The 25,650-nt window shown below is 31.9% G+C and overlaps 1 protein-coding gene across 1 annotated transcript in view; it reads right to left on the bottom strand.

The window, feature by feature from the left end:
* Positions 1-23,433, bottom strand: part of MED4 (mediator complex subunit 4) — a 34,518-nt gene extending 11,085 nt beyond the window's left edge. The window contains exons 1-4 of the mRNA XM_035350077.2: positions 23,235-23,433; positions 23,036-23,154; positions 12,575-12,690; positions 3,330-3,474 (exon numbers count right to left, since the gene is read on the bottom strand). Coding sequence (XP_035205968.1) covers positions 3,330-3,474; positions 12,575-12,690; positions 23,036-23,154; positions 23,235-23,299 — 445 coding nt within the window. The 5' untranslated portion in view covers positions 23,300-23,433. The remainder of the gene's footprint in view (positions 1-3,329; positions 3,475-12,574; positions 12,691-23,035; positions 23,155-23,234) is intronic.
* Positions 23,434-25,650: the final 2,217 nt, after the last annotated feature.

Below are 25,650 nucleotides of genomic sequence, written 5' to 3'. Positions count from 1 at the left end.
TAGGTTTGGAGGCAACTTCCTCTTGATAAGTCTGTCTCCTGCCTACTCAACGGTCATTCACATATGCATTTTTAAAAAAAAAAATTGTTTAATTTAATTTTCATTTATTAAATTAGTAAATTTATTTTCATGGATTGATTTTGCACTTGATTTGCTTATGCTTCTGAATTTAAATGATATTGTAGATTAGTTCCAGAATTAAATCTTTTACATTTGCACATTTTTTTAAAAATTATTTTGGCCTTTTTTCCTTTTTTTTAGAATTTAAATTTGCTTTTTTACTTTTTTTATTTGTTAAAAATTAAATTTAAATTTAAATTTCATTCCTTGCAGCAATGGCGCAAAGAATATTTAATTAAATATGTATTTAAATTTAATTTTTTTAATTAAATTTATTCTTATAAAACAATATTTTTAGAATAATATGCACACACAAATAAGGAAAAAAAAAGAAAAAAGGGTTATTTCAGCATTTAAAAAAAAGTGAGGGAATTGTGGGATTGTGAACTACTGTGAGATTGCAATCTATTCATCTTTAAATAAAATATTTCTCTAGAATTTCTATGCTTAAACTGCAGCAAACCCAAATCTATGGCAAAAAGTACAAAATCACACCAGGAACAGAACAAGCACATAAGAAAGACCTAAATATTTGTTGGTTATTTCAGTACCCACGAATACATTGCCAAAAATACCACTCCTGACTCTGACTCTTGCAATTTGGCAGCTGTAGAAGCTGTTCTGATTCTTCTACAAATATGAGATTTTTATCTTTATTTATTTTTTGTTAATGTTTTCTCTCTCTCTCTTTTGGGAAGAGGATAAGGAAGGAGAAATGGCTTTTTTTTAAATTTCAATCCCCAAACTGGTGACTATATGCAAACAATGAAATAAATGTGTAGATAGCAAAATGGAGGAATAAATGACAACATGGCCCAGTTCATCAGCAAGTCTCATCTTACTCATCAAAGTTCATATGACAGAAGGTGCAGAAAATAACAATCTGTTTGATACTCTTTTGAATGGATTTGCCAAACAATATCTGCAAGAAATAATAACACAGATTTTATTGCTGAAAAGCACTGAGAATTGTTCACAGTGCATTGGTGAGAACCAAATTACCATATGTACTGAGGTCTTTAAAAATACTTCTGCTAATATTTTTAATAAATTTAAGATTTCACGTATTGCATAATAGTAGCAATGGCTATACCATGCTGTTATCTGACTACATAAAAATAATTTTAATTTGGACTTGGCATTAATACGGTTATAGTTAATGTTTTATCATTTTCACATACTTGCCAACCTATGACACTCAAAAATCAGATTTTTTTAAGAAATCGGGAGATTTTTTACAATGTTAAAAAAAACTTTTTAAATGACGAAAATATAGTTTTTAAGAATGAATTAACTTTAAATAGTAACTAATTCTTAAATGCAAGCAACACAAAAATACCTTACACATAAAAAACATTTTTATTACTTGCATCATTTAAGAAAAGAAAAAAACACTTTAATCAGTTTTCGTTACAAATGTTACAAACAGTGGCAGATTTCTTCTACAAATATGAGATTTTTATCTTTATTTATTTTTTGTTAATGTTTTCTCTCTCTCTCTTTTGGGAAGAGGATAAGGAAGGAGAAATGGCTTTTTTTTAAATTTCAATCCCCAAACTGGTGACTATATGCAAACAATGAAATAAATGTGTAGATAGCAAAATGGAGGAATAAATGACAACATGGCCCAGTTCATCAGCAAGTCTCATCTTACTCATCAAAGTTCATATGACAGAAGGTGCAGAAAATAACAATCTGTTTGATACTCTTTTGAATGGATTTGCCAAACAATATCTGCAAGAAATAATAACACAGATTTTATTGCTGAAAAGCACTGAGAATTGTTCACAGTGCATTGGTGAGAACCAAATTACCATATGTACTGAGGTCTTTAAAAATAAAGAAATTTAAGAAAGAAACTTCATAATTTTGTTCATAGCAATTGCCCCTTAGGCCTGCTTTTGCTAATACAAGTTTTTCTAATGTGTCATCACATTACAAATCACATGAACATCACATTTCTAATGTGTCATCATATTAGATCTAAATTTAGTCCTCGGTTTCGCAACACTGAAAATCCTCTCACACTCTGCATTACTATGGGAAACTGTCAAGATGGCTAACACAATTCTAGACAGTTCACTATATTTTAAAATTCCATCAGCATCTTTCAGTTTTCCAATTGAACTCCACTGGGTGTCAATCCTAGCTGATTTTATAACCTCATCCAAGTTTTCTAATTGTAAACTGCTGTTATGCAGCTGTTTCCATTTTTCCTTTCCTTTAGAACTGTTTCCATTTTTCCTTTCTTTTAGAACTGTTTCCATTTTTCCTTTCCTTTAGAACTCCTTTCAAGATAATAATAAATATCAACAATGTGTTCATCTACATTTATTGGTAAAGAAGCTGGCCCTCTTTCAGCTGTGGCATAGTGGCAGGTTGTACTCCAGTAAAAAGGCAGAGAACAGACATTCTGCATTAATAACTTTTTGGTCCTTTGTTTCCGAAGAAATATTTAATTTTTCATTTTTTCAAAACAACTCATGTCGTCCTTGTGTTTTTGTGTATGCTCATGTTTGAGAACATCTGCCCTTCCACCATGCGAAATCGAAAAATCACAACGACAGGCAGTACACATTGCAATTTTTTTTTTTTTTTCCCTTCAGGAAATAATGGAATGAAAGTCAACTGTGTACGATTTTTGAAATGTACACATGTATTTCACCTTTCTCGCAGACATAACAAAAGATGATAATTTATAAAAATATTTCCCGAAGGCATGTGTACTCACACAACTCAGGACAAAATGACCGAATTAACTAAAGAACATCCAAATAACAGCTTGCTTTGTCCTCATTGGCTAATATGTGCCAGATGACACGCAGTGGAGCACGATGCCCATTGGAGAACTGTTTAATGACGTTTCTGGATACGTATATGATCTCACTTACAAAGCAGAAGTTATCTAATTCGCAAGGTTTTGTTTTAGATATAATCAAGAGAAAATTCAATTGCTTTTCAGACATCCAAAATCACTTTTTTTGTTTTGTTCATATAACAAAGTATTAAGCCAAGTTCCATAAAAATTGTGAGAAATTTTAAGAATAGGAAAAAGTTGGGAGAAATATATCGTAAATCAGGTTGGCGGGAGATTCTAAAAAAGCATTCAGTTTATAATTCTTAATGATGATTATCATACTGAAATAACATTCAGATTATAAAAAAAATGCATCTATTTCAATGATCTTTAAAAATGCAGATGATATTACCAGGTTGCCAGTTGTGTGGTGCAGCAACTGCATATGAGCAGCTAATTCTATGTGCATATTTTATTAGTTCATCAACAGAAACAGTTTTTTCATTGCTTTTGGCAATACACTGCAATTTCTGTCTTGCTTGATACACAGCAGTTGCCTGTAAATTACATTTTAATAAAATATTGTTCAGAAACATGAAGAATAAAAGATTAATTCCATATTAAATAAAATTCTACTGATAAAATACAGTATTACAGTCAAGCTTCACCTTGCAAGCCACATGCTGATCTTTGGCATTGTTATCATCTGCTTATTATGTATTTATTTTAATAAATACAAATGATATTCCATATATATAATTTATAAGTGGTAAGAATATTTAATTTCAGTTTATTGTTGTTCTAAAAAGGATTCTTTCAATTTCAGTATTACAATGAGTAATTCTCTCGACTTGCTTCGTAGAATTAAAGGGTGTAAACAAAAATGTCTTCATTTGAGAATCTTTGATGTACAATGTTTCTTTATCAAAGACCTTTATGGAGTCTAGAGCTTAAAAGTTAGTTTAATAGCAGAAAATTCAGTGAATTTTTGGATTACATTTTATACTTGGCGTTCATGACAGGACTTTGTAAATTTAAGCCATGTTTATTAATTGAGTCTGAAATTATGCTTTTATCAGTGAAATATATATGTATGAAAAAAACTTAAAGCAAAGTAGCTATACTAGACAAGTTAATATACACTCAGTTGCACTATTGGTGAAGTAGTTATATTATCAAAAAAATTTCGATTTAAAGAAGATTCTAAACAGCAATGAATATAAAAATTACTCAGATTTTGTTGAAAGAATTTTGGAGAATATTGTTGACGAGAGAATCAAGAAATTTAGGTTAGAGGAAAAAGAAGCAAGAAAAAGAATTGAGTTAGAAAAAATTAAACTAAACAATGAAGCAAAGTTGGTGAGAATACAGTTTTAGATACTAGTAGTTCAAAGAAAAATTTTAAAAATTGCCTAAATTACAGTTCAGTCAATTTGGCAATGATTTAAAAGAATAGCTACCCTTTTGAAGCCAATTAGAACATACTGATAAAAATGATGATACTGTTTCCTCCTGAAAACAAATTACAACATTCAGTGTAAATAACTGTCACTGATACCAGAGCAAAAGAGATAGTGGAGCGAATTATGCAAAAACTGCCGAAAGAATGATATAAGATTCATACACATATCAACTTAAGAAAATTATTTAGTGTTAAGTAATCATATAAGGCTCATTTCGGGAGAAGATATTTTGGTAGAAATATATGTCAGGGAGCTGTTGCAATTAATAATCTGTACAACCCAATCATAAATTATCACCGATCTTTTTCTACGATAAGCTTGAAACTTATTTACAAACTCTTGCAACACTGGGAGTTAGAACAGACAAATGTGCATCTATTCTTTATCCAATGATGGAATCACGCTTTGATGAGTGCTTTTAAAAGCTTGGAATAAAAGACCTTCTTCCAGTTCTTTAAAGAATGTGAAGCAATGCTGAATCTGATGTTACTCCTGAAAAGATATTCTTTCCTCTTCATAAAGGGAGAGGAAAGAATATCTAGCAATGTCAAGTTTTGGTTCAACTAAAGATATATATAATTTGGAACCTTAAAGAGGCAAAATTTCTAAGGCATTCATACTGCTGGATATCTATTAAAAAACCAAAAAGAATGAAACCAAGATGCACATTTTATGAATGCAAGCATGCCAGTGCTGATTGTTTTAACGCTAAAAAACTCACACTAAAGGATAGGCAGGTGACAAAGATAAGAAATGCTGCTTTGTGTGCCTAGTTATTCAGTTAGAAAAAGCTGCATGTTTTTAAGACGTGTCGGTACTTACGTATTATCGCAACCAGGTTGGCGCGATTTGTAAGTTTGAGTAAAAAAGTATGAATAGAAAGAATAGAAAATGTACATTTATTAATTACAGATAATTTTTAATACAGTTTTTTATATTATTTTGTTTTAAATATAAAATAGCAATTAAACCCTTCCGGTTTCGAATTTGAATAAGTTGCAGAATTATTTTTTCGGCGGAAATCTTTTGGCTATTGCTTTTAGCACTGATTGAAAACCGTCTTCGCTATTAACAGCTTGAGCTTGGCGCCATATAAATTCAATAAGGTATGAGTCAAGATGATGACGGGCTGTTCCTCTCTGTTTTTTGTTGCGCCATTTGGCTGAGCCCCACATGTGCTCTACATGTTGTATGTGAATGCCCGTGTTGGGATCCCCAAAGTTATATTTGTGATTAACAGTTCCATGCAGAAATCCAGCATTTTCGAACTCACTTGTATTGTATCCTTTCCAGCAATCCGAATAAATGATGCTTCCTTCCTTTGATATTTTCGCAAATTTTTTCCATGAGGGTAACGGTGCTTCTGTTAGGTACAGTAACCAAAAAAGTCTCTTCCTTTTCTCGGCAAATTCCGCCGAAAACCCATTGCTGTGGTAGTACACGCCCAGTGTTATTTTTTCTTTTTACAAATAAACTTTCGTCTATTTCTCCAATAAGTCCTTTGCCACCTATTTGCTTTCTTTCTTTTTCATCCTTTTCAAGGGCACATATCTCCCGCATGTAATTATTCCAATCTATAACAGTTTTGTCAGCAATTTCCATCTCTTCTGCACAAAATTTAATTGAGGTTAACTCTTTACACCAACAATAAATGAAGCGCACCACTGTCACAAATGAAATTCGGCTACCTTCAAACCAATTTCTGGTTCTCATACCCAAATGTTGATTGCACTCTTCGACGTTACATTTCCAGAAGATTTGCTTTCCAAAATACAGTTTCATTTTATGAGAATTTTTACAAGTACGTTCGTTTGGTATAATTCCATATCCCTGCAACAATTCGACAGCATCTTTCTCACTTGCAGGCAGATCCTAAATACCCATAGTTAAAGTATTTCAGGGCATTCAATCTAACCAGTAAGAAAAATAATTTCTTTACGAAAAACTACATATAACACGTAGGGTTGCCGTAGTAGTAGGGTTGTCAAATTTGGCAATTTATACGAATTTTGGCCTGGTTGCATTAATACATAAGTACCGACGTGTCATTTGAAGTAAAAAAGACGTTCTTTTTACGTCTGATTAACTGCAGACCTGCAGCATGCCTAGTCAGAAAAAATTTCTACTGAAAAATTTGTTAACTTTTCAGACATAATTTAAATCCAAAGTTCAGACATTTTTTAAAGCTTAAGTTATTTCTGGTTAAAAAGAGAGCATAATCTTTGTGTTTTGTGATATTGGCTCACAAATTTGTGCACTTGAGTGATATTGAAAAACAAATGAAATAATTCTACCCGCCAAGAGATCATTAAACATTCTTAAGTTAGTGGTGTTCCTGCAAAGAAAGATAAGCATAACTGTTACAAAATAAAGCAACTACATGGGAATTCCACTAGCAATTTTGAAATTTTTGATCAAGATATCATATGTGAAAGTGTACTGCCAATAAATAAAGACCATTAGTTTGAGGAACTGAAAGGTTTTGTTTTAACTGATACTAATCCCTCTTATGAACTTATTCAATTCAAGTCTTCATCAGAGCAGATATTATTGGTAGGCTTTTGATAGGCAGAAGAAAAATGTTAACCTCAGATTTAGTCAGTTGAAACCCATCTCAGATGGACATTAGGGGGTAAAGTCCCAGTAGACCACTGTTTATGAAGAAAATGGAAATTGCTGATCTCTGGAGATTAGATGTTACATGAATCAAGAATCCCATAAAGAAGTTAAAATGGAGAAAGACTCAAAAGCTAAAGAACACTCCCTAGAAACAGTCAAATTTAATAAAGACAATCATTACAAAGACTGTTTGAACTGATATTTCTCCTCTGCCCTACAACTTTAGCCTTGCCCAGAAAATACATGAAGTGACACAAAATTCATATCCCACCACTTGTATGACAAATGTCAAAATGTTTTTTTAGAATTGCTGGATGAAGGAGTCATTGAGAATAAATATTCCTCAAAACTGAGTGGTTCTGTATGGGAAAACCTTACTTTACTGACCTGCCATGAAAGAAATCAGCAGTTCGATCAGTACTTGATGCATCAGCAAAGTTGCAAAACCACCCTTTCTTGAACCACTGTCTTAAACGTGGGTCAAATTTTATCATATTTTATTACTATAAGGCATTGCACAATACACACCTTCTGTAAAGACAGCAAAGATGATCATGCTGCTGTAGTATTTTTTAGATTAAAAGAGAATTTTCTATTATCCCGCAGGAAAGAGCGTGGGGTGTATCATACCTCACCCCTACATAAAACTGGAATATTCCTAACTTGTGAAACTAAAATTCTGTGCTGCGTTCAATAGCTGAGTTTCTAGTTGTGGTTGACTTTCAGAACTGCTTTTTCTTTGCCTGTGTGTTTCAGAAAAATATTTATCGGTATTTTGTTGGAACTGGGGTATGACATACCCCAAGTGCCTGTCCACGTAAGTGTTTTTCTGACTGAATATTTAGTTCAGAAATTTATTTCTAGAATGTAACAGTAAATATTTCTACTCACAAGTGATTTTAAAATACTTGACATTAAATTCTTAAAAATTTCTAACCGCATTATGGTAAAAAGAATGACTCCCTATGAATTGGAGATGCAACGCCTGTGAGATTTATTAGAAATATTTGAAAGCGATTAAGATTGCATTTCGGAAACTGAAGATGAAACTAGGAATATTTTCTGCACTGTTTTGGTTTCAAAAAAGATAAAACATTAATTCCTAAGGTTCCTAAAAAAGGAAAAACTGTTCTTATGCTTTCAACATTATATAACGATCCTACTATAGATGATACTATTGGAAAAAATAAAACGGCAGGAATTATATGTTTTTATAATATGACTAAAGGAGTAGTGGATATGGGGGATGAAATGTCAGCCAATTATTCAATTGCCAGAATAACCAGAAGGTGGGCAAAGGGAATTTTTTTTTCTGCACTGAATGTTACTGTAATAAATGCTTGAATTATATTATATTCAACTGCTTATCCACCAACAGAAACAGAAGTCTGTCTTTCAAGGACTTAACAATACAATTAATGAAAAAAAGTATTGAACAAAGAATCAGAGATTAATACTTTACCAAGAAACTGACATACTGCATGCAAAACAAAAGGAGAAGTTTCGACGAAAAATTAAAACGAATACATGAAATTCGAAACAACTAAGTGTGAAAGATGTGATAAATTGCAATTGCACCAAGGACAGAAGAACGTGAATGCAATTTATCATCTTTTATTACTATAAGGCATTGCACAATACACATCTTCTGTAAAGACAGCAAAGATGATCATGCTGCTGTAGTATTTTTTAGATTAAAAGAGAAATTTCTATTATCCCACGGGAAAGTGCGTAAGCTGTATCATACCCCACCCCTACATAAAACTGGAATATTCCTAACTTGTGAAACTGAAATTCTGTGCTGCATTCAATAGCTGAGTTTCTAGTTGTGGTTGATTTTCAGAACCGCTTTTTCTTTGCCTGTGTGTTTCAGAAAAATATTTATCGGTATTTTGTTGGAACTGGGGTATGACACACCCCAAGTGCCTGTCCGCGTAAGTGTTTTTCTGACTGAATATTTAGTTCAGAAATTTATTTCTAGAATGTAACAGTAAATATTTGTACTCGCAAGTGAACTTAAAGTACTTGACATTAAATTCTTATACATTTCTAACCGCATTATGGTAAAAAGAATGACTCCCTATGAATTGGAGATGCAACGCCTGTGAGATTTATTAGAAATATTTGAAAGCGATTAAGATTGCATTTCGGAAACTGAAGATGAAACTAGGAATATTTTCTGCACTGTTTTGGTTTCGAAAAAGATAAAACATTAATTCCTAAGGTTCCTAAAAAAGGAAAAACTGTTCTTATGCTTTCAACATTATATAACGATCCTACTATAGATGATACTATTGGAAAAAATAAAACGGCAGGAATTATATGTTTTTATAATATGACTAAAGGAGTAGTGGATATGGGGGATGAAATGTCAGCCAATTATTCAATTGCCAGAATAACCAGAAGGTGGGCAAAGGGAATTTTTTTTTTCTGCACTGAATGTTACTGTAATAAATGCTTCAATTATATTATATTCAACTGCTAATCCACCAACAGAAACAGAAGTCTGTTTTTCAAGGACTTAACAATACAATTAATGAAAAAAAGTATTGAACAAAGAATCAGAGATTAATACTTTACCAAGAAACTGACGTACTGCATGCAAAACAAAAGCAGAAGTTTCGACGAAAAATTAAAATGAATACAAATACAGTGGGAAAGCGCGTGGGGTGTATCATACCTCACCCCTACATAAAACTGGATGTGATAAATTGGCCTTGCGCCAAGGACAGAAGAACGTGAATGCAATGTTTAAAATGTGAAAACATTCCGTGAAAAGAACACATGAATGTATTTCGTTCAAAGTGTAAAGAAATAAAATAAGCATTGTGTATTAGAGATGCAATGAAACTTAGAGGCACAATGTTTATTTTTTTTTATTATTTTCATTTATCTTAATTTTAATTCTAAGATTATTTTGGAAATTAATTTTTGAAACCCAATTATTATTCACGTATTTATAATACACGAGAACAAGAAAAACAGCTTTAAAACTAAATAAAACTATTTTTATCGTATTTTAAATATTGGGGTAGTAACTTTTCTTGGTGCGACTTCCGCCGGGTTAAACTCTCATTGGTTGCTGCAATTTTAGCTGCCTTAGTGGGTGTAAAACTGACACTTTCAGTAGTTGAAGCATTTAATTAGAAAGATCACTTTTGCATGAAATCATGCAGTTGATGAACTGAATCCCACCAACTTGGAATCTAGGGGCTGTATGTCAATGCAGCTTTTATTACTCAGACTGTAGGACGAACCAAAATGGTTGACTGAACCTACTAATTTTTGGAACTTGGGAAGCATCTTGAATGAAGACATTAATGAAGAGGAGACAGAAAATGAGAAGTTAAAATCTTTGGCTAACATTGAAAATATTATCCATTGTAATAGGATCTATTTGTACTTCTTTAAATACTCACAAATAGCTCATTTAGTGGATTAGATATTAGGATTTAGAAACAATTGTCTCTGCATAAAAGAAAAAATAACCACAAAATAACCCTTCTTCTGAATTTGAAATGCAGAACTTAAATCAGTACAGATGATTCAACATTATTCTTAGATTTAAAAATTTGACTACTTACCTAGAGGATAAAATCATACATGTGAAGACATGAAAGAATAGAAAAGACAAAGAAGATTTTTGAAAGCCAATGGTTCTATCCTTAAATCACAAAGTTGTGCTTAAGCTCTCTAAATATTAGCATAAGAATAATTTGCATTGTGGCCTTCAAATTTTGCAGAATATACTACACACAAAAAAAGTTTTGGATTTTGAACAGAGAGAAACAAAACGTAAAATCATATCAAAGTGTGTGATATGTAAGCGATGAAGAACCTAGAAGTTGATTCTGGAAATCTGCCGAGATTTGAGAAATTGCTTCAGAAGAGAATACCTAGGGCTTCTCATTCAAACAGCAAGAAGTAAAGATGCTCCTAAAATAATTGTTGGTGCCCACCAGTGACCGAACAGTAAAGTCGCTGAACACTGGTAGTTTGTTCTGCAGTTTAAATCCCAGCGAACAGGCTGGCTGTGTGTTTCCGCGGTTTTCCCCATGTGCAATAAGTATACAAGCCAGTCCTTAGAAAGTCCGCTGTGAAGGCATTTGTGAATTTAGGTGGTAATGCCAGTATACAGATTCTAGTTCAGATAATTTTAGGAAGCTTTTGGATGCTATTAAGGACTTTTGTTAGACTGAAGACACAGAAATTTCGTAAATAAGATAAGTGGATATTTCCTTTGTGTAGTGCTAAGATGAATTTCCTTTTTTATGTTATTTCATAGTTTAATTTAAAATGTAGTTTATTGGGATTATACTTTTTCTGTTGGCTGCTCTTTTGACGTTTTAAGTGAATATAGATCGATGTGTACATGGACAAAGTCAAGGGAGTGCGCAATGCCTAGTGTGTGGAAGTCTCCGATTTTTTTATTAACCCTCCGTGTACAACACGTTTTGGACACATTCTGGTTCTGAAATACGGGGCTTTATTTTATATTCTCTGTCTTCATACATTATTATTCACATCTTTATGAACAAAATTGGTATAATGTAGAAATTTGAATAGTTTTTCTTAATTTTAAAAAACTTACACACCTATTTTCATTTGACCCGTATTACGAGATGGATTTTGGATCCCGTGGAAATCGTGGAGGTTTAAGTGGAAATAGGTCGATGTGTACATGGATACTGAGTTTGTGCAATTCTTTGACTTGTATTTTGAATCTGTGTAGCGGCGATTTTCAGCACAAAAATTGCCGTTATACAAAACCAAAATAACAAGTCAAAGAATTGCACAAATTCGGAGTCCATGTACCGCCAAAAATCACCTAGAGGCACTCGTAAATATATTTTTAGCCAAATATATATAATTGTATCATGCACTGGGATGATTAAATACCTGATGATGCAGTTCATATCTAATGAATTCATTAAAGTTTGATCTCTATTTCTTGATCTTTACATTAGTTGTGAGTAAGAAATTTATTATTTTTAACATAAAAATCCTAGTAAACTGACAGTTTAAACTATGCTAATTTTTCCTCATTTGTTCTGACACAAAAAATTTATTCGTTTCAGGAGCATATATGAGTTAAAGCTAAACAAATAATTAAGAAGAAACTTTAAATAATCAATCTTGTATTTTTAAAACACTGGCATTATTCAAATAAAAATTATTTTACACTATTATAAGCATCATTGGCTTTTTAAATATATTTTTATTTAAATTTATTGATAATAAAAAATTGAGGAAAATGATTCATGATTTGGCTTCAAGGGAAAATTGGAATACCACAGAAAATTAATTTGTCTCATATCATAAGAGCAAAATTTGTTGAATACAGAGCAACAGGTTGGAAGGATAAATAAAGAATTGGTAACAACTGTTGATTTATTCTTTAAATGGAAAATCTTTTTTGATTTACTCAAATTTTTCTTCTCATTCAAAAACTATTCTACTATTTTTAAGACTATGTAAATATCTACTTGCAGCTTTTGAAAATTTAACTGTGGCTTAGGCTAACACGAAGTTTGGCTATCCCTCCTACAGAAAAATAAATTCACAATAAAAATACCAATAAATGCTCTGCTTCTTTTAAATATTTTTGCAAGTGATGTATATCCTGATCTTGTTTTTCAACATCAGCTTGAAGTGCATCAATTTTTTTCTGAATTTCAGCTTGCTCTGCAGCTGTAAAATAAATTTATTAACATTTAAACATTAGTAGCATGTAAATGAAAAAGTAATTACCAAATAAGGGTAATAATAGTTATTAACTGATACATTTTCAAAATAAATAAATAAAATAAAAATTTCTACAACAGTTAAAAGCAACATATATTTGTAAAAGCCCCATCTGCAATCAGAAGTCCTATATGAATTTCTGAGTTTTTTTTTCCTGTTTAAATTACAAATATTCGTACTTATCTTCTGTAGTGATCTCGATGAGAGAAAATGGCACTAGCAAAATCTGACCATAAGAAAGCATGGTTTGTTGACAAATGTTATAAACATGTATGAAAACAAAATTGGCTACGATAAGCAGTAACTCATTCAATATCTGTAGAACATTAAGTTATTTAATTTAAACATATAGAAGGAATTTAATAATTTTGTAATTTATTTTAGTATATAATTAAATAAATTGTAAAATTGGTACTACTCTTATATGCACCCTCAGGTTGCCAAATGCGGCGATATGTGTTGTGCGTTTGTTTTTGGCGTGATTGCGTGTTCTGCGATGGTTTTGGGGGAGATGTTGGTTTTTATGGCAACCCTTTTTACGTGGAAACTTGGATTTTAGCTGGTTTCACTTACTAGTGGTTCGTGTGGTGTGAAGTATTTAAGTGATTTATGTATGCTGTATGTCTCAGAAGATAGGAGGGAAAGATAAAGTGGTGGAAGTTGATGTGTTGAAGTTCGGCAAAAGGAAATATCATCGTGGCCATCCTGTTGAGAGGCAAAAGGAAATATCATCATGGCCATCCTGTTGAGGAAGTAAGGAAACTCTGATGCAGTGTATTAAAGAGTGGATTGAGCCTGGTACAACTATTTTTTCGGATGGCTGGAAATCCTACGAGGATTTAGGAAAAGGTTTTGAACATTTATTTGTGAAAGATAGTATCAATTTTGTAGATAGTGAATCTGGCTGTTATATAAATACAATAATGATTATGTGACAGCATGAAATTGGTATTTCTGCTATTCGAAAAAGCATTCATTCATGGTAAGTGTATTTTATTTTATGTTTGTTCTTATTTTAAAGAATGTTATGTTCATTTCTTTTTTAGTATGAATTTTTCTCATTATTGTTGTTTTTTTGAATTGTTTGAAATTTATTTTAGTTTATTTTGTTGATTAGTGCGCAATGCCTAGATTGTGCAATTCGGAGATGTTTTTTAAAGTTGAAACAAAATGCTGTGTCCAGGGTATTCTTGAAATTTAGTGTTGTTTTGTTAATTTATTAAAGCGATGTGTCTGTAGTTCGTAGATTCCTATGCTGCCTAGATTGTGCTATCCGCAGATTTTTTTTTTTAAAGTTTAAACACAACGCTGTATACATGGTATTATTTGAAATTTATCGTTATTATGTTAATTTATTTAAGCTAGGTGTGTGTAGTTCGTAGATTCCTCTGCTGTATAGATTGTGCAATTCTGTGATGTTTTTTAAGTTAAAACATATCGTTGTGTACATGGATTCTTCCGAAATATTCTTTAGAAACTTTACGTTTTTGCTATCTAAATTTTTTGTTTTTGTTTTGAATTTTTAGCTTAAATTGTGTGTTTAAAACATGGTTTTTGCACGTGCGAAAATCACGTTTTTGCAGACATTTTAGGCTTAAAGTTCGAAATGTAGATGAAAAATATAGGTAGTAATATGGCGGCGTGGATTTTCTCGCCAAAAAATGTTTGGTGAGAAATTTGTCGCCAACTTAGGGAGTATATAAGAGTAATTCCGTAATTTTTTTTTTAATTTAATACAATTTTGTTACCAATTTATCATAAAATTAATCCCTAACTTTTTCCAGTTTTCCAGGTAGCGTGGCAACCCTGTCTTACGTATTTTGCAATGCTGATTTTAATTACATCTTCATTGCCTGCACTTTTTGTCACAGAGTAATCTGGTGATATTATTATTCTAAGTCAATGGCCAGTACAGCTGTTTGTTTCAAATTTTAACAATGTCTCCAGTCAGACTGACTTGACCCTCCAAGCAATTAATGATTTTGTCCCTGAAACTCAATAAGGACACGAGTAAATGATATTTCATTAATTACTGTTAAGACCCCAATTTTCTAAGGAATAAATTAAGCATGAAATTCACTACAGTATGAATTGCACAGGAATGAGAAAAGGAGCTTAAAGGCAGAAAATAAATCCAACTTTACATTTTGAAATTTGGCAATAAGATTAAATGAAATCAAATACTAAAATTATTAAATAAAGATTAATTAAAGGTGCATGAATTATTCTACTGTTTTATTCTATATAAAACAAACTTTGCACAACAATGAGCAGTAAAGTTAACAAAATAAATCAATTCATGAAATTAATTAAAAACTTCCACTGCCATAGGGACTTGAACCCTCTGCCTTTAGCATTTGAGAACAATATGCTACCGATCATACCAAATGGCTATGAGCCTAACACTTCTTGCTGCTTTAGGCACATTGCTGAACACAAGTAAAATTTTACAAATACCAGTTATTTGAATTCTTCTTATCCTTAGTAATAGCTAAAAGTAGATATTAGACCTTGCTAAATTCCTTTAACCCTTTGAGAGGTGGTATATAAAATAATTTAAATTGTGGTAAAATTTTGAACAAATGGTAACTTATAGACCCTTAGGAAACAAAATTGAAACTTAAAAAATCTAGAGTGAAATCCTGAATTTTGAGGGCCGGTATATATTTTATACCAGTGCTCCTCTACGACATTTTTATCCCAGGTAACTGCCAATTGTTAATTTGTGTTTTTCCCCATCTATTTTTGCGGACTTTTGATGTACACTGCTCAAAAAAAAAAAAAAAAAAAAAAAAAGGACAGTGCTATATCTCCCGTTCTACTGGGCCGATTCATAAAATTCACACTGCGTTTTTCATGTCTCGAAAGCGCGACTTATATTATGCTTCATGCCATGATAGCAAGAATCGCCCCCCCCACACACACACACTTTCGATTATCAGGCCCTGTAAGGGGCCCTTTTTACTTTTTTTGTAAATATAGGTTGTAATATATCATTTTGTTCAAGAAAAAAGCTGCTAAACGATTTTATTATTGATACACCTCAAAGCTCTTATTTCTATCAAAACTTTAAAAACTCAAATATTCCCCCCCTTTTTTTTTCCTTCCTAAGATCAATGTTTTGCAACTAAAACTGGCTTTAGAAATATTTCCCTCTTTTCACCAGCTATGAAGACTAAACCGCATACTCGTATCCTAACCCAGGGAAAAAATGTTTCTTGTATTCCTTAGTCTCTCATCTGAAATTAACAAAGACGTAAAGAATAAAAGCATGCTTTCAAATCAGCAGTTTTTTCATTGCACTAAGAAATGGACCTAAAGTGAATTTTAATTTCCCATCCTTTTAGAGCTTTTCCTTTGTGTGATGTTATCACAGTCCATTTGTGGAGATGGCATAATCCCTGTGTGACAAATTAGTTGTCTGTCACCTCTTTTCATTTTTTACTGCATTGTAGGAAAACCCAAAACAACGGGTACGTTTGGGGGCTAACAATGCCACATTTAACCCCTACAGTTGTGTACCATTTTTTGACGCCAGACGAGTCTTTCTTTCTCATGGGAAAGAGTCGCATGCTGAAATTAAAATTATAGCTAAACAGAGATGAATGAGAAATTCGAGTGGTGTAAACATAGACTGCAACTAATATACTTGTATTCAGTCTCAGGACAGAGTCAGTAAACGTCCCATACCCCCATGAACATAATACTGAATCCTAAACAACTTGTAAATTAATCATAAACTATTATAATGTAAAGAAATTCTGTCACCTCATAGGGTAGAGAGGGAGAGGCCTGGTGCTGCCATTTATTGGCAAGGTACCTTTAGTAGGGAAGCCGGTATATATTATACACTGGTATTAAAAACGTATACATAATCTTCTTTTAATTATCAGTTTTGATTGAAATGCAGTAAATATAAAAGGTTCAGCATGTGTGCATCATATATTTGAGGATCGAGAATGTTTTCCTACCCTCCAATAGAATTTATGAATATTCAAACATAATACCTTTGAAAGAGGTAAATTAATTTCATAACTGCAAAATATTGAGCATTTATAGGGCAGTGCTGCCATTTAGAATCAAAAGGAAACAGTGGAAACTTATGATTACAACTTTTGGTGTAGAAAAATTAGCATTTTTAGGAGGTTAAAAAAATCAACAAACATCCGATATATATTATATACCAATGCCCTTCAAAGAGTTAAATATATAACAACAACAAAAAAAAAAAAAAAAAAAAAAAAAAAAAAAGCAGTTATTTATCTTTTTCAGGAAAACAAACATCTATGAAGCAAGAGACAAAAGTTTAAATATGCCAGGCGGGCCTCTGTTTTCATAGGAATATAAAAATTTACACAAGTTTAGGTATATCACAAAGAGAAAAGAAAAAATTCATTTCATACAGCTACAGGTTATAATTCGTATCACTATAGATTGCATTGTCTATACTAGATTGCGACCAAAAAAAAGCCATGTTCTAAAATTGATAAATACACTTTAACCTGTAACAGGGGACGTGCGGTCTGGCGGACCGCGCCATATGTTCCTCCCATCACCCCTATTGCATGCTTTGTCCAATTGAATGGATTCTTTCCCTAGCTTCACGTTTCGTGACCTTCTTTCTGACCTCTTCTTATCGGAATGCTTTGGCAAGTGTATCTGTTGAAATTCTTCTAGAGCGGTCTGCGAGACCTCACCTCCCTCTCAGTGTTACAATTTTCGGCAGTAGTGAACACATGGCTCTGAAGTTAGGTCTGCGGAGATTCATTTATCCTTCTGATCCGCGTTATGCAGAAGAACTGAAAAAAATTCTAGATGAAGTTGGAAGTAATTTTAGTGAAGAAGATGACTGTGAAGAAAATTTCTGCGAAAGGTGCCCACTCAACAGACTCTGAATTTTATGCATACAGCAATGATTTCTCTGATCTAGAAACAACTAATTCCGTAAAATACTACTATGGAAAAAATCGGTTCAAATGGTCATCTGTTGAACCAAATTGAAAAGTAATTGATAATTCAGATCCAAAAAATGTATGGCAACTACTTTTTACTGACGAACTTTTAAGCATAATTGTGAAATGGACAAATCTAAAAATTGAAAGAAAAATAAAAAATATATGTGGTCCGATTAAAGGTGAAATTGACTACACCTGTGTTGATGAACTGAGAGCTCTTTTGGGTTTACTTATTTACACATTAGTCTTCAAATCCAATCATGAACATATTCAATGTTTATTTGCCACGGATAGAACTGGCCGTGATATTTTTCGCGCAGTTATGTCAATGAAATGTTTTAAATTTTTACTTTCAAATTTGCAATTTGATAACCCAGATGATAGGGAAGAACGAAAGAAATCTGATCCGGCAGCACTTATTTCTGAAGTGATGAATTTATTCATTTATTACTCCCAGAAAGCATACACATTAGGCACTTGCATCTGCATTGATGAAATGCTTGTTGGATTCAGAGGAAAGTGTCGCTTGAAAATATATATGCCCCAAAAGCCTGTGAAATATGGATTAAAAGTTATGTGTTTGACTGATGCCCGGAATAATTATGCTTACAATGCATATCTTTATTGTGGAAAAGACTCTGATGGAATTAACGTAGAAGAGAGTTGGAAAAATTCAGCAAACCAAGTCAAGCTGTTCTGTGTTTCAGCAAACCCATTTTTAATATGAACAGGAATGTACCAGCAGACAATTGGTTTTCTTCCATAGAACTTACCATAGAATTGTTGAAAAATGGACTGACATACATTGGAACTGTTAAAAAAAAAAAAAAAAAAAAAAAAAAAAAAAAGAAATTCCGAAAGATTTTCTTCCATGTAAGTCAAGAAAAGAGAATTCAACATTGTATGGATTTACTAAGTACATACGTTGATTTCATTTGTTCCAAAGAAAAGGCGAGCAGGTGGTTTCGATGTTATCATTGCATCATTCGATAGAAACAGACTCAGAAACACAGAAACCTGAAATAATTGCTTTTTATAACAGAAGCAAAGGTGGTGTTGATACTTTAGATGAAAAATGTTCTGTCCATTCCTGTAGCAGGAGAACAACGTGTTGGCCTATGGCTCTTTTCTACCGGTTAGTAGATATGAGTACAGTAAACGCATACATTTTGCACCAAGGTTATAACCAAAACCCTGTTATGACCAGAATGGTGTTTTTGAAAGAATCAGCGGGAGAATTAGTCCAACCACTACTACACACGAGAGTGAAAAATCCAAGAATAAATCGCGAATTGCGCCTGATGATAAGGCGGATTTTAGGAAAAGAAGCCGAGTCTAAGGATGTGGAGCAGGGCACAAAAGAAGCAAAATTAAAATCAAGGAAAACGTGTCGTCTGTGCCCCCCAAGCAAGAAAAGAAAGACAGCATATTTATTTTTATCTTGCCAAGACCCTGTTTGTTTGGAATGCATGCAAAAGTTATGCAATGAATTAGACGAAAACTAAATTGTTTACTATCAGAAAATCAGTGAGATACTGATATTTCAAGTACTGTCAAAATTTTTCTGTATTGTGCTACATACAATTTTCTCCGGTTAAAATTTGCTTTAAATATTAAATAATATAGATAAAATAGTTAATTCAAAATAGATGCATTCTTATTTTTAGTTTTATAGAATTTAGTGCAGCATATGATTTTCATTGAAAAATTTAAGGCTATGGGGAAATTTTCTGGGAAAAATTTAATTTCACTTTAAAGTGTAAACATGTATTTTCGTTTCAGAGTAAAATGTTCAAAGAACATCTAAGTGAAATATCATGATGATATTTTAAAAAATTATTATAATGCGAGGTCTCTCAGACCGCACATCCCATTATGTTCAACTTTTTCACCTCTCCTGTTACGGGTTAAAATATTTTTAAATATATATTCATTTTTGGGTTTTAATGTAGATTTAAAACTTTAATATAGTTTCAGAACTAATATGAGTATCTGTAATATAGAGCAAGGCATTTTTAAAACTAAGATTGGTACTTCTTTATTAACGAACCCACTCCATAAACATTTAACAATATCTGAAATCTGCACTTACACACCACATACTAAGTAATTAAGTTTGCCAATTTTGGTGACGAAGCAGAATGGCCTCTTTAACTCGGAAATATTATTAAACTTTCTAGTTTTAGAAATTCACATTATGACGACATTTGTATTACAGATTACCCTTAAGCAAACATGCATATAATCACAGATTAAGAAATATGAGCAGACATAACTTCCCATATTTATGAATGATGGGTACTTAGGTATTAGTGCAACCACCATGGCATTATTTGAGCAATTTTTACAAAAGAAAAATTGCTAGCTTGCAATTTCAAAAAGCTAATCAATAAATTTACTTATAAACAACTTTAATTTATCTTTTTCCCCCTCCCTCTTCAATTCTGTATAGAGATTGTGGAGATGGCTGATCTTTGGAATATGGTAACTGGTAGTTTGGTGACATTTTGGAGGCGATAAAAGTTACTACCTAGGACTTTGGTAATAATGTGAGAAGTACTCAGTTCCGATTACGCATTATTTTGTGTGAGGGAAATGAGAGATCATGAGATATGTCATGTGACATTAATGGACGAATTACAGTTCTTTAATCGGAAAAGGGGGGAAATCGAGAAAAAATCTGGAAATTTTGTATTTAGCTTTATTCTGTGTTGTGTGAAACAGTGTTGGTTAATTTTTGGATCCCATGGCCCTAACTAAAGTGAATTCAAAATGGGTATTTAGTGGGATTGAAAAGGGTAGTAATAAGTGTTTTTTTAAGGTTGTGCGAGATAGAAAAAAAGATGTTTTATTAAGTTATTTATTTTACCTGGTACCTTGCTGTGAACTATAAGTATGATTTTAAAGATCCTGAAACAGGCGCACGTACGCTTGCTTTTTATTTAGCGGAGAAAATAAGAAAAGTTTATCGGACACGTAATCAAGATTCTGAAGATTAGGTAAGTTAGTATTTTTAATTATTTGAGGATATTATTTTTATGCATTGTTCTAAATGTAAGGAGTAAATAAAATAATATGGTATTATTGGAAAATTGTTATTAGCAATGATTTTTATATTTTAAGTAGTGTTTTTGAATTTAATTATATTTTAAATAAATGACAGTTATTTTGTGAATTATATGTGTATAGGAATTTGGTATACGTTTCAGTGGAAGTAAACGTGCATGGAAATAATTTAAATATTTGATACTAAGTATTTGTAACCATTTGTAATGTTTGTGGTATGAATTTGTTGGTGACGTTTATAATATAATAGATAATTTAGAGGTAAAAGTTTTTGAATATTTTATTTATTTTATAGGTGAAATGTTCATCTTTGGAAAGGGTATATACTTTTTTTGCGATCAGGTAATTTCATATATGTTCTTTTTACCGAATTTAAAGATTCACAAAATTTTCATGCATTTTCGTGAAATTTTTCTAATTTACGAGAAAAAAGCGGTGTACATGGATATAGTAAAGAGTGTGCGCAATGCCATTTTTGTGCAATTCTGGGATGTTTTTTTAAGTAAAAATAAGTCGACGTGTACATGGTTTAGTGATATTTTAATTAAATGATAGTTATTTTGTGAATTTTATGTTTGTAGGAATTTGGTATACGTTTCAGTTGAAGTAAATGTGCATGGAAATAATTTAAATATTTGACACTAAGTATTTGTAATGCTTGCAGTATGAATTCGTTGGTGACGTGTATAATATAATAGATGATTTAGAGGTAAAAGTTTTTGGATATTTTATTTATTTTATATGTGGAAATGTTCATATTTGGATAGGGTATATACTTTTTCGCGATCAGGTAATTTCATATATGTTCTTTTTACCGGGTTCAAAGATTCAGAAAATTGTCATGTATTTTCGTGAAATTTTTCTAATTTATGAGAAAAAAGCAGTGTACATGGATATAGTGAAAAGTGTGCGCAATGCCATTTTTGTGTAATTTTGGGATTTTTTAAGTAAAAATAAGTCGGCGTGTACATGGTTTATGTGTATGTGTTATTTTGAAAAACGCGTAAGGAGTATGGTATTGTGCACTTTTCGCCAATTTTGCAGTGAATATTTGTCATGATTAAGCAGTTTTGTTAGATAAAATTTCTAGCATAAGTGTAATTCGGCTAGTAGATTGTTGGAAGAAGTTTTCAGTAGATAAAAAGAAAAGAAACATGTCTTTACTTTGTGAAGACAAAATGGCGGCGGGAAAAAAAAAATAGAGGGTTGCTGTAGGAGAGTAATGTAAAGATAAACCGCAAATTTTTGTAATTTATGAGAAAATAGCAGTGTAGACGGATAAAGTTAAGAGTGTGTGCAATGCCATTTTTGTGCAATTCTGGGATTTTTTTAAGTAAAAATAAGTCTATGTGTAAATGGTTTATGTGTATGTGCTATTGTGAAAAACGCGCAAGGAGTTTGCGATTGTGCACTTTTTCCCAATTTTGCAGTTAATATTTGTCATGATTAAGCAGTTTTGTTACATAAAATTTCTAGCATAATGTAATTCGGCTAGTAGATTGTTGGAAAAAGTGTTCAGTAAATAAAAAGAAAAGAAACATGTCTTTACTTCGTGAAGACAAAATGGCGGCAAAAAAAAAAAAAAAATAGAGGGTTGCTGTAGCAGAGTTGGTCGCCAAAAAATCGCCAAGTTACCATAATCCAAAGATCACCCGTGGAGATTGCTGTTTTCTGAATATATTAAAATAAATTTTTCTTATTTGTGATTTTGTGGCAAACTACTACATTTCTTCAGAAATTTTACTGCAGTTTCTTCCACTGCAGACAAATTCCACAAATGCATGTTTTAAAATTGATTTTATTATGAATTATCCATAAAAACTTTTAGAATGTAATAAAAAGAAATCAAACGAAAATAGCGGCATTCTTTGCTGAAACTGAATAACAATTTGCACATGGCTGTGTGATTTAGATATACATAAAGTTGCCTGATGTTGGCACATTCTGAGAATTCAGTTGTTGCATTAATATGTATCAAATGATGTTTAGATAGGTAGTCTTTGCATGCTTTGTCATACTCAAATAACCTTTATGAATGATGCTAAGACTATATGAACACAAAAATGTCGACAACTTTATTTTATTCTAGATATTTATGAAATAACGTTCTTTATAGTTTATTTAAAATTCTTAAGCTAAAAGGCCAGGAGAAAAAACATTCTGCTTTTACAAAATATTAAAGAAGGAAAACAACGCGTAATCGCACAAAATCAAGTAAAGAAGAGTTACAAATAAATAACATGTAATATAATTTAATGGAAGTTACTAACCAACAGCTAAAGTTGCTTTCAAATCTTGATCCTTTAAAACCAGAAGTTCAGCAAGCTGTGACAATTCCGCAGATGTTAATTTTTGCCCTTTAGGTGCAATCAAGTTTTCGAATAATTCTCTAAATATCAAATAAAAATAAAGAAACTTAGAATTAAACCTTTAATATTCCCGTTAAGAAATTAAATATGATACACTTACTTGGCAATAAGCTCTATATCATCAATAATACTCAACAGAGTATCTTTAGTACCAATATTTGACATTCTAACTTTAAATTAAGAAGAAAGAATTACTAAATTAAACGGAGACCTATTTACACATTCACAAACTTTGAATATTCACGCCGTTAAATTCTAGATAGACAGACAAAATAGCCACGTCTCATTTTGCATCCATTTCGTCTTTTTACATTAGAGCTGGGGCAAACCACATGTATTCGTTACTGAGTAACGGGTATATCGGTTGACTCGAAGTACCGATTCGGTACTCACAAATTCATTTCGTTACTCGCATCTGTTAGTTACTCGCATCTGTCGTACGATACGGTTTATTCGAGTACGAAAGATGCGGTTGCTGTTCGAATACGAATGATACGGTTGCGTCACAATACGCTCATATTTTTCATAGATAATTTTGAATTGTTTGGGGAATTGGGCAAACTCTTGTTTACATTATGTGTTTTAGTTGAAATACTATTTAGTTGTTGATATTTAAGAAGATGAGCAATTTTGATAGCGTGAAGCGTTATTTTGTATTTGCTTTTTACGTTAAGATTTATGTTTGTAATTTGAAAATTTAGATGATTTTTTTGTTTTTTCCCCTTGAGCGTGCCATAGTGAGATTTTATTGATTTGAAATATTTACATACTGCACTTAGGTATTGTTTATATAAGAATATGTAGGTTAATATAGGTTCTTTACTTCTTTGTACCAAATAAAATGGTAGTAAGTATTGTAATCGAGAAAACTTTTGGGTATCATATTTTAATGGAAATATCCATTTTTGGCGATTACGGAATCCATGTGAATTATTTTTTGGGGTGACGTCTGTACGTACGAACACAATGAAGGACTCTCTTTTTTATTAAAAAAAAAAAACTGATTGTTAAATGTAATCCCATTTACTCTAAGCTGATACTTATGACTAATGATTATGACTCTAAGTTGATACTTGAAAGGGATTTTTTTCGTGATGTGTAAGTACGTATGTATGCATTTCGCATAACTCAAAAACGATTAGTTCTAGAACGTTGAAATTTTGTATATGGGTCCGTTATAACATCTAGATGTGCACCTCCCTTATTATTGCAATCGGTAATACTACCAAACGTAAATATGTATATATATATATCAAATAAATTATAATTAAACGTAAGGTACATGTATATATGTCCTTATAATTAAATGTAAAGTACACACACTCACACACACACACACACATATATATATATATATAATAAAAGCCAAGTAAGGCGAAAAAGCTTTGGCTTTTATTTTATTTAATTATCACTAAATAAGTTACTTGACTTTTATTTTCGCAATCATCGGTTGTAGTCAGGACTTAATTTTTAAAATTAGAGGTGCTGGAGCTCTATGGAAGGCCATCAAGAAAGATGATTAAATAAATAAATAAAAATAAAAAATAAATAAAATAACTATTACAATAATAGAATAATTAGCAACTAGAATATTAAATGATTATTACTATAATTCAAAAAAATTAAAGACAAATGAAAATGTAATTAATTCTTAAATTAATGATGAATAACTAAGTAATGAAATAGAATACCAGACATCGTCTTGTTTGGGGGCTGTGCCTGAAATTGCAATTTAAGAACTAAGCCGAGCGTTAACTAAATTTAGGCTTTTGATGAGCAAATAATGTAGTGTTTACCAGAATATAGATAGAAATTTGGTTATGTAGCCCATTCTTCTAAAACGACGTTTCGTCGCAGCCTTCCACCACCAATTCCCTTTTTTTTTCGGTTTCGGTTTATTCGGTTACGGCAAAGCACACTAGGGCTATTGCCCTACGGGGAGGGAGGCCTTCGTGGAGTATTTTTTAAAGGGAACTGACTCATATGCAAGTTACACACGGGGAAAATCACGAAAAGCCTGTGCAGCTAGCTGTTAGCCGGGAATTGAACCCCGGACCGAACTATTAGTGTTCAGCGACTTTACCGCTCGAGCTCTGGTGGGCTCCTTTTTCGTTTCATTCGCTGTTGCTAAAACAGGTGTTCACTTTACGATGAAGTAAGCACCTGTTTACTTCAATTAAAATGGGTTAGACGATATGACTCTTACTACTTTAATCTCAATTAGCTTTTGATTTCTAATATTGATTCAATATTTTCTGTACACAAAGTATTCTGATTAGAATAATGGATTTAAAACATGTTCAAAAAGGTGTGTATCTGAATATAATTAGTTTTTTATAACATAGGGCCCATTTTATTAGTTTCACATAGTTCTAAAGCAATTGAACCACAGTATCGCTGTTTTGAAAGAAAGTAAAAATGTGACAAATGTATAATGAACATTAATATCCAGTCTTTATTAAAAGAAGTCAGCCTTTTTAAACGTGACCGTCTATGCTTTTAGAATATTTTTGGAG

Source organism: Stegodyphus dumicola, chromosome 6, assembly GCF_044657685.1.
Source record: "Stegodyphus dumicola isolate Sdum_Otavi_A_Nest chromosome 6, ASM4465768v1".
In the NCBI taxonomy this organism is placed as follows: domain Eukaryota; kingdom Metazoa; phylum Arthropoda; class Arachnida; order Araneae; family Eresidae; genus Stegodyphus; species Stegodyphus dumicola.
This window is presented reverse-complemented; position numbering and strand designations above follow the sequence as displayed.